An 11,355-nucleotide genomic window follows, 5' to 3' on the forward strand; every position below is an offset into this window, starting at 1 on the left:
ACGGCATAGCGGTGCGCTGGAAAAGAAATCGATTGAAAACGGGCAAATATTTAATGAATGTCGTCAAGGATGTACTTAAAAATCCTTGATAACGTGTTAGAATCGAAATAATATATCTCATTCAGTGATTTGCTCTTGAATAAATCATTGTTTGTCGTTCAGATGCCTATTATTATATCACGAGGGCTGATATAATTCCTTCGCATCTGAACTCCAAACAATGATTTATTCAACGACAAATCACTGGATGAGATATATTATTTCTTAAGTGAATCGGCTATATCATTGACGTAAATTAAACATAGCAAAGGCCCTAACACTGAGCTCTGTGGCACGCCGGCTGTCAAGGGTAAATAGAATGACCGGAAAGCACCGGATAGCACCGAAACACCGGAAAGCACTCAAATTTCTTATAAAAAACATATATGGGATGTTCTGGGCGAGTTTTCAATGGTTTAAATCGATTTATTATTGAAAAAAAGATATAATTTGATGAAATGTTGACCAATTAACTTGCTTGTATCAGGATAGTATGATAATTGACATTTCGCGAGTGCTTTCCGGTTCTGCGATCCTGTTAAATTATAAGAGATTAATAATATTTGAAGGAAATTGGAATTTATAAGAGCAGCAGAAATTCAGATAATTATTTAAAGTTTTATTATATTAATTGATTATAAGCGAATTTATCAATGTCTACATGAAAACTAAATGTCCGACGCACATGTCCATTCACTTCGTGAATATATCAACACGACCGGAAAGCAATCTTTAATCATAGCGTTGAATCTGTTTAACTTGTAATGATTGAAAAAGTAATAAAAAGTGATAAATATTTGGTCAAATTAAGTCTCATAATTACGTTCATTTGATAATATTTATTTCAATAGTGCTTTCCGGTTTTGAGAAAACTGTGTTAAAATAAATAAACTTGTTAAACAGAAAAAAAAAAAAAGCATATCTGAAAACAATTTTCATATTTATTTTTGTGACAACTGTCAAAATAACATACAAACATGTACAAGCACATACGACATTAATATTACATACAAACGTAAAGCAGATGACGGTCTGTAAAATTCATCGTAGTTGTTGAACTTTTATGATCACAAATTGAAGACAAGACTTACATATAAAAACATTAAAAACATTAAAAATACGATGATCCAGAATTACTAAACATTTTTTTTTCTTTAACTATTTTATGATATGACATGTTTACATTTGTTTACGTTCAATATTATATGTATTTGTGTACCGAAAAGCAAATTCAAGGTTACCGGAAAGCACTTGTCACATCGTGTATTGTACATCTATAGTTAACGAGGTGCTAATTTAATCACAGCGATTGTATATTAGCGATAATTAATAGGCGTTAATCCAATCATCACGGTGGTCTTATCGGAAGAGAGGAATAAAAAATAACATGTTATATTAGTTTTATTATTTTTCTTAAGTGTCAGTAATTCCGGATCACAATTTCTATATACAAAGTTAATAAAGTTAATACATAAAACATACATATAAAAGAACACATTATAATGATTATACACAGAATAAAAACAACCACATGTGTCAGAAATATAATAGTCACACAATATAAACAATACATTTGTCTTAAATTATGTACACAAAACAAATTACAGACATCGAATATGAGGCAGACTTAATTTAACTATTCAAAATGATAAGTTATTAAAGTTATTAATTTATTATGTAAATAGAATGACATTTCATTATCCATTTCATAGAGTTGCTTGGTTTTATTTCATTTTTAATCCGTTTTCATGGTAGATCTATAGCATTTGCATCAGCATTGGTGTATTTTGTACATGTACACATAATATTTTTCATATCACAGCTCGAGTGAGGGCCACACTCGAGCCTCCTTCTTGATTTAATATAAACTTGATCAGATTGAGACTTAAAATAGATGTGTAAAGCACATTTCCTTATTACTACTTAAATATATTACATTGTATATACAAAATGTACACAAATTATGTATTGGCAATTCGGACTCAAATCCGACAGAAAGGATAACTAGCAATGAAGTAGCTGGAAATGAGCTCGAGTGAGGGCCATACTGTAGCCTGATGATCACAAGAGTGATATCGTTATACTCACTCGAGAATCATTCTGCTGAATTTTTGATTTCAGCCGTAGTGAGGGCTATACCGTAGCCTGATGATCACCAGAGTGATATCGTAATTCACACTAGAGCCTAATCAGTAGTTATTAAATAATTTTTGATTTCAGCCGTAGTGAGGGCTATACCGTAGCCTGATGATCACCAGAGTGATATCGTAATTCACACTAGAGCCTAATCAGTAGTTATTAAATAATATGTACATTGCTAATTATCCCTTTTTGTTCTTTTCAGTCACAGTACGGGTGTTGATTTTTCGTTTTTGTTGACCTGGTTTTTTACCATGTGTGCGAGGAGCAACAATGGTAGACTGTCCATTTGTCGATGTCATGTAACCTTGTTTTTGGATATGATGGCGCCTAAATCGATTGAAAAGTTTCTGTCTTTGCTGAGTCGTCATTTGGACATACTCAGTTTTAGTGACCTGAAACTGGGCATGGGTTTGGGACAAGCGGAACTCGCCGGACCCAATAAGGGCACCGCGCAAGTCCTCCAATTGACCTTTAACTAAGGGTATGTAGAATGTCGACTAGGTCTGTCAATGGTTGAGACTTCCAGTCAATGGCCTGTTTAAGGACATGGTTCATGGATTCACAATTATTGTTCGTCCAATGACTGTCAATTTTGTCATTTAACGAGGGGTCACTGACCTTCGTTTTGAGCTGCGGTCTAAGTCTGTCTTGGAAATAGCGCACAAAGTTTTGTGATTTTTCCAAACAGTGACGTTCTAACCGATCACACTTTTCTTCAAAGCAGATACTATCATCACTGTCTAAGATTCCACCGTCACCAAATATCATTTCCAGAATTTCTGTCCGATCCCGTAACGTCACAGCATCGTCAGTCAGTTTTTGTTTTGCGTTTTGACGCAGATGTCGCGTACAAAGCACATGGGTAGCCTCAGGGAACGCTGTTGTAACTGCTTTTACAAGAGCGCGTTCGTCGTCACTGCCAATGACTAATTTGTCCAAGGGGGAGCTGCAGAGTTTCATTTTCAAATGATAAAAAAAGTGGCAGTACGACTCAAAGTCACTGTTATCATGCAGATAAATTGGACCAATGAATATGGGATGATCGTCCGTCCGTTGTCTGTTAACACTAAGTTGCTTATAACAGGTGACCGTGACGTGCATGTCACATAAATTGAAAGTTTTGTCCACCCCTAGGACTGTATGACCTTGACAACAGATGTTTTGTAAGTCCGTCATTTGCTCATCAGTGTATAGAATGATACATGGTGTCTTACCGTTATTGCGGATGATTGACCTCACATAGGAATGATTATTTGACACCATGTTTTCTAAGTTCAGTATATGGTCTGCAACATTCTTACGTGAAGATGAATGTTGCCCGTTAGTCTTTGTCATATTCTTTTTTTTGTCACGGATTTGTTGAAGACCAGTGGGGCGAGTAGATACGTCATGCTTACTTTTCATTTTATCAAAGACCTGTTTGGGTTTGTTATTTGATAGTAAATCCGTGACTTCATCCATTACGTAGTCAGGTGTCCGTAGGTACTCGGTTTGCTGTCTCGAATTACCATGGGAACCAAGACCCGGAAATTTACCTACATACTCAATTAAAGCTAACTGACTTTGTAAGCCCCCCTCTCCCAACCAGGTGACCTTTTTCTTATAATTTGGGTCCAACTTCAAGGAAGTATAATACCTATGAACCGCTACAACCTGAGATATGTCAGGTTGAGGATTCATAGGTACATATTCCCTTTTCCGCTGGACGCGTGTTAACCTACAGAAGACGTTATCTTTTTTGTAAATGACGGACAGGTCACCATTATTGCCCAAAAGATAAAATGTCTTGGGAGAGGTACCACTTTCAGTGTTCCAGACGCCACAATCGTCCGAGAAACTGCTTTTTTTGCTACGGGAGCGCTTGTCAAAATTTTTTGTGTTGTTTACTAAAAAATAAGAGTTTTCTTTAGCGCCCCCTGGAATTTTGCCCAACCCCTCACCCGATACATTTGTCAAAAGATGGACAGCTTTTTGTGTTTCCATAAATGCTGAGTCAAGTTTCCCAGTGAAAATATTATTACATTGATCTTCTGTGTCTGCCTCCGAAGCAGAATCAGTTGAACGGTTATTTGATTCTGTACCAGTTTCAGCTGTATCATCACAACTGTCAAGAGGTACATTATCAAACGACCTTTCAACTGTTTCTGATTCGTTACAATTGACATGAATAATGCTAGCGTCTATTGGAACTTCAGAAAGTATTGTTCATCTGAAAATGAAGTGCCTACAAATACTCTTTGTTTCCTATTAAGCAAATAGTTTGAGAACCAGTATAATACATTTCCAGAAAAGCCCTAGTGTTTAAGTTTAAAGATAAGACCTTTATGCCACACCCTGTCGAATGCTTTGCTTATGTCGCAGAAGACTATACATGTCGATTTCTTATTGTCAAAAGCCTTACAAATCTGATCATAGATATCAATAAGCTGGTAAACAGTAGAGTGGCCTGGGAGAAATCCGGCTTGATATTTATATATAAGTTTATTTTCATGTAAAAAGTTGTATGAATCCTTAAACATATATTATCCTTTCCATTAGCTTTGTCAATATCTGAAAAAGCTAGATTATCGCCTGATATAGAAAGCGGTGGTATTGTTTCACAGCTCGAAGAGTTATCTTTTACCAACTGTCTGACTATTTTCCAATACTGTCGTTGATTAGAAGAACTTAAATCGCTTAAGGTAAATTCTAAATTAATGAAAAAAAAATCTTTGGCATGTTTTTTTCATATTATTGACTTTATTTCTAATTTTTTCATAAGAATTCCAATCAGAAGTTTTTCCCGAATTTTCAGCTTTTCTTTTTTGTCTGTCGCGTTGTCGAGAAGTTTTTCTAATTTCCGAGTTATACCAAGGCCTGTCATTTTGTCGTATTGTTGCGAAACTCGTAGGAATACATGACTTTGCTAAATCAAGAAATTTGCTTGTAAAAGTTTCAGTTGCAGAATTTATATCGTTACAATTCAGAAAGGACCAATCTGTTAAACGAATATCGTTATTAAGTTTGTCAAAATCTGCACGCTTGTAATTCCAGACTGTTCTTTTAAAAGAAGTCGTAGATGGAAGGGTAATCTTAACAAATGCATATGTACCAAAATGATCACTTATACTTCTGTCAGTTTCAAAAATACCATAATGTAAACAATGAATATTGTTAGTTAAGGCAACAGGGTCTAATAATGTTCGAGAATAAGCACTAATACGAGTAGGTACATTTATGACATTGGTCATATTATTCAACAGTAATATATCTCTGTTTATTATTATTCAAATTTAACTGATCTTCGTTGACATCCCCTACCAGAATTATATTATTAGATAGTTCGAGCGCTTTGTCAATGCAAATATTGATTCTGTCCCAGAGTTCAACGGCCGAATTCGGTGGCCGATATAAGTTGCATACTAAATATTTCCTTGTTTCACATTTAATTTCCATCCAAATAGATTCCGGCAATATGTTTTCTAATGTAGTTATTCTTTTCGACCAAAGTTTAGCTGATACATAGGTAAGAAGGCCCCCGATTAAGAAGATTTATCTTTCCTGTAAATAGTATCAAAACCTTCTAATTTCAACATATCCTCTGTAATATCAAGAGATAGCTTAGTCTCAGTAAAACATAGTATGTCATAGTCTAAGAAATTAGTTTTTATGTATTCAAATTTGTTTCTAATGTTGCGTATATTCTGATGAAAGATAGACAAAGATGCATTAAAAGGTCCTGGATTCACTTCAGCATCTCCACATAACAACAATAAGATTTTCAGTACTACAACATAATATAAATTATTTAATATAGGAGAATCAAACGACGTTATCTCCCCTAGGCAGTAATACATTTCGCATTTACTACATACATGAAGCACTATAATACTAGTGAACTGAAGATTTAGTGTACTATGTTGAAAATACGCAAAATGGAGTCTAAGAAGATAAAACAGGTGATATATATTTCTAATTAGCAACTAAATAATAAAAACTAATAGACTTGACTGAAATACAACTCGCCTCACAACTCGCTGTTTTCTAATATTAAACAGTCCAATGATAGATCGATAAGAAATTAAATCATTCACCTATTGGGGTAAAGTACAACTGGTTTCATTTCTATCAACCACTGGACAGTGTATGTAATAAACAATGCTATGTACGTGCGTGGCACAAGGTAGACAAGGGAACAACAACTTTGGACTACTTCTAACAAGAATGATACGTAAAAAAAAAACAAATTAAAATAAAATTTTGAAAGATCATATCTAAATAAAAACTAAATATAACTAATTCCCTGAATGAGACATTTAATTCCAACAATCGTGAGTAAAATTTGACTAGTTGAAGAAAAATGTACATGTCTCAGAATTTTCTGATACCATCTTTTGGATTTTCAAAACCAATACTGAATACTCGGACCTTCTCTATTCATATAAACGTGAAGTTAAAATAGTGACTGTAAATAAACTTGCTGCTTACGTTTATACATAGAGATTACTTGCATTAATTGAATATACATAATCTTAGTACAATCCGTCAGTATATTTACAATAACTTGACATCAATATTCTATAACAGAAATCTGTACAATGTAATAATAATAATGATAATAATAATAATAAATAGAAATATAGTAGTGCTAATGTAGAGTTTACTTGCCTTGTTATAACATTCTATAAACAAGAAAAATAACGAGCTCCTTCTATAAAATCGTAGGTTCATAAAAGGTATGCAAATAGTCCGATAACAAACTATACATTCTATGTCATAATATTTAACAAAACTCATTTGATCAATTTCCAAAATATGATTGTATATCTAAAGGTAAAGAACTCATGTTCTTAAAATACAACAATAGGGTACTATAGTTAGTTCCCTTTGAAGTTTAAGGACGTTTATTTCGTGTTCCTAAGTTGAGTAGCGAATTAACTAGCGGTGTGGGTTGTGATGTTTTTATTTTCAAATAAAACAAATCAAAAGTCATTTTTTTATTATCTACAGTCCTTACGCTATGGTGCAATCTATATATTTTTCAAAAAAAGTAGGATTTTTGTAATAATTGATTTTGTGGCATTTTAAAACGGTCTGGAAAAAGTGACACATTAGGTGTTGTCAGCCCTTCGGCGCTACGGATCAGTTATAATTAAAACAAGTTTCCAAGCTTATTCAACATTTTCTCAGTTTGCATATATAAGTATTAAACTAAACTAAATATCTGAGAACGTTCAATTTTTTTTTATTTGCTTAAAATCGTAGCAGTTGTTTCTTTCATCTTTCAGAGAATCATTTAAGTGTCTTGAAAAAGAATGTTTGTTTTTTTCAAGAATGAACAGATCAAATAAATAAGTAAATTAATTTTCTGATTTCTTTTATGTCTTTTTAAAATAAGCTGGTTTTCTAAATGTTTTAATGCTCTGAAATAATTATATTGTTGCCATTTTCTGAAATGTACTTTGTGCGATATATTTCATTTAGTTTTATGTAAAATGCTATAATGTCGAAGTACATTAAGTACGAAAGTCATTTACATAAAGTTGAAAACTTATACTTTATTCTATGTAATCTTATTGCATTCAGTTTTTTTTTTTATTTTTTTTTTAAGAAGAAGAAATGTCCTTCCAGTCAAAAATTAGTTTGGTGAATTGATTTTAAAATTTCAAATGAACTATATGCTCGGGCATGTGTATTAATTAATTTTTTTTATGTAGTAGCTCTATTAATTCCTTTGTCAGTTGACACGCAAATAACAATAATGTACATCTTCATAAAGGTCGACTGTATAGTTGGAGTACTATTCCCATTATACGCTAGATACACCTTTTACGTCATATTAGAATTACGTATTTTCTTGTTCCTTTTAATTTAATAATTTTCTAAAAATGTTAATAACGTATTAGTATATAACACTTTGTTACTGATATGAATGTAACCTTCTCCGACATGAAATGTATGATATATGTATGTACTATGTATTTGCATTTTTCACTGTTCGTCATACATGTATTGAACTGTTGTCCTCATGGGCTTATGAGCCAAATGGATTTAATAAATAAACTTGAAACATCTTCCAAATATCATAAGACCCTGAAGGCATACATCAAACGGATAAGACAGGAAATTACCATAAGGCCCCGAAGGGGTACATCAGAGGGATAAAACAAACAGGAAATCAATCTGTTAATTAGTGATAGTCATTAGGAACTGGTCAGAACTGATTTTCATTAATATACCACATTCTGATTGGTTTTCATAGTGATTTATGACTTATGACGGGAATGAATGCTTTAATTTTGTGGTATGTGGAAGCAGTCAATTGTGACAGTCTAACAATTAACAAAAAATATGGATGCAAATTATCGTTCACAGTTTTAAATAATTGACAATTTACTACATAGAGATCAGTATTTTCGTAAATAGAAGTCATCAATTTATTGATACGTCCTGGCTTTTCGTAAAAAGAAGCTAGCATGCAGTTATCATATATCATTTTATCTCCACGTGTAACACAGTAGCTCTAGATGTCATATTACTTTTAAAACAATTGTAACGTATAAAAAATCCCTTTGTGTTATAAATGCAGATAAAGATCTTATATTGTGACCCTGATACGCTTCGAGGGAGAAAAAATCCCATCTCCAGTATTTACGCATAATGTACTAGAGGTTATTAAGCTTTAAATTATGACACCTCTCATTAAATCTCACACGAATCAGAATTTAGGTAAGAAGTGTTGATTTGATTAAATTTGGCGTGACTCAAAGAGCTATAAAAATAAATGTATTTTTAGTTCTTTGCGTGACTGAATCACTTTTGACACCACAGTTTCAGCTATATATCTGGCTTTCAGAACTATTTTAATGGCAGGCTACAAAATAGAACGAGAAAAGTGAAACAAATGGAGAAACCTAATTAGGTGCGCTAAATTCTCTTTTTAGCTCGACTATTCGAAGAATAAGTAGAGCTATCCTACTCACCACGGCGTCGGCGTCGGTGTCGGCGTCGGCGTCACACCCTGGTTAAGTTTTTCGTACCAGTCCACATTTTGACAAAGTCTTTTGAGATAAAGCTTTGAAACTTTCAACACTTGTTTACCATCACCATGTCCAGTTATAGGCAAGAGTACATAACTCTGTCAAGCATTTTGACTGAATTATGGCCCCTTTTGACTTAGAAATCTTGGTTAAGTTTTTCGTACCAGTTCATATTTTGACAAAGTCTTTTGAGAAAAAGCTTTGAAACTTTCAACACTTGTTTACCATCACAATGTCCAGTTGTAGGCAAGAGTACATAACTCCATCAAGCATTTTGGTTGAATTATGGCCCCTTTTTGACTTAAAAATCTTGGTTAAGTTTTTCGTACCAGTCCACATTTTGACAAAGTCTTTTGAGATAAAGCTTTGAAACTTTCAACACTTGTTTACCATCACAATGTCCAGTTGTAGGCAAGAGTACATAACTCCATCAAGCATTTTGACTGAATTATGGCCCCTTTTGACTTAGAAATCTTGGTTAAGTTTTTCGTACCAGTTTATATTTTGTGTAAAGTGTTTGACATATGGCTTTGAAACTTTTATATCTTGTTCAGTATAATAGTCTCTATCAATAGGCAAGAGTACGTAACTCTCTCGTCTTTTTTGGCTGAATTATGGCCCTTTTGAACTTGGAAATTGGTTTTGTTTTATATATGTCCATGTTTTGTCAAGACTATTTGACATTTTGGCTTTTAAACTTTAAACACTTGTTTATCATTATGATTTCCATCTGTAGGCAAGAGTACATAACTCTGACAACTATTTTGACTGAATTATGGCCCTTTTTGGACTTGGAAATTAGTTAAATTTTTCATATAAGTCCATGTTTTGCCAGACATATAACTTAACATATTTGCCATCATGGTCACACATTGCCAGTTAGTGCAAGACTAATCGAAATCCACAAATACAGGAACATTTTTTGTTTAATCCATTTTTTTGTTTAGTCTGAAAAACTATGGAAATATTTTGACCCCATTCTTCAATCAATTCTTCGAATAGTCGAGCGCGCTGTCATCCGACAGCTCTTGTTTATTTATTTTTAAAAGACCTCCGATTTTTTAAATTATGATTTTCCTCCAGTCCGTCACAAATATGGGGCCTTGCAGCTTACACGGATCAATGATGAATATCACGTCTGAAACCTAAAAAAGAAAGTTTTTTTCTCAGGAGTGATTTCTGGAACATCATGCTACATTATAAATTCACTGACTTATTAATATTGCCCAAAATTTTACTTTAAGCAAAGAAAAACAACCAGCACTAGTGAAACATGAAACGCTTTTCAATTACAATTTAGCGTTTGCTGTCACCTCCGCTTGTTGCTACGCAACGCGATACGCTGAAGTGCCCGGATATCCGACCTGGTCAATATTTACAAAATCGAGGTAGGTGGGTTTTTGTTTTTGTAAATAACGACACATTTATGAGTGTTTTCGAAAAAAAAGCAAAATGCTATTCGACAAAAAATGAATAAAGATCATATGTGTGAAATACCAACTTATTAATTTAAGAATCGGGTCTGGTATCACGAAAACTCTGCTGGCTCGAGCTGTCAAAAAAGCATGGAATCATGAAAAATGCAAATTTTCTAACTCTTGTGCCTTCTTTCTGGAAATGTGACGCTTCTAATGATCAAACACGTGTAAAACAGTCAGGAATATTACATACACTTGAATGATATTTTGCTTTTGGAAGAAAGATTTGTAAAAATAATCGGAAATGGGGTTGTGCCCCGGGAATGGTGTTGCACGTATACATTATAATACATTATGATGTATACGAGCAACTCCATTCCCGGTGCGCAACCCAATTCCCGATGATTTTTTGGTCAATTATGTCCACGTAAGCAGGATTTGAAGCAAATAATTTTGATATTGGTTACTTTATAACGGTTGAGTTATCATAAAAAGCATCAGATGTCCTCAGATTAGGCACATGAGGTCAGAAACTTCCATTTTTGTTGATTTCATACTTTTTCACGCTTCGTGTCGCCTGAGTTTTTGAGATAATAGAGCCGAATCATAAATTACAAACCAGATATTTTACACATATGTATTACCATATTTGTGTCGAATAGCATTTTGCTTTTTTCGAGAAAATTTATTCTTGTCTCATACGAAGCAAAATCATAACTTCACATACCTCAATTTCG

General features: G+C 33.5%; 1 protein-coding gene across 1 annotated transcript; it reads right to left on the reverse strand.

Annotated features, from left to right (window-relative positions):
- Window positions 1-2,652: 2,652 nt before the first annotated feature.
- Window positions 2,653-4,454, reverse strand: LOC128547528 (uncharacterized). The gene has a single exon (XM_053520500.1). It carries the CDS (start codon window positions 4,162-4,164, stop codon window positions 2,653-2,655), a length of 1,512 nt encoding a protein of 503 aa, XP_053376475.1. The 5' UTR covers window positions 4,165-4,454.
- Window positions 4,455-11,355: the final 6,901 nt, after the last annotated feature.

This window comes from Mercenaria mercenaria, chromosome 12 (assembly GCF_021730395.1).
Source record: "Mercenaria mercenaria strain notata chromosome 12, MADL_Memer_1, whole genome shotgun sequence".
NCBI classification, from domain to species: Eukaryota; Metazoa; Mollusca; class Bivalvia; order Venerida; family Veneridae; genus Mercenaria; species Mercenaria mercenaria.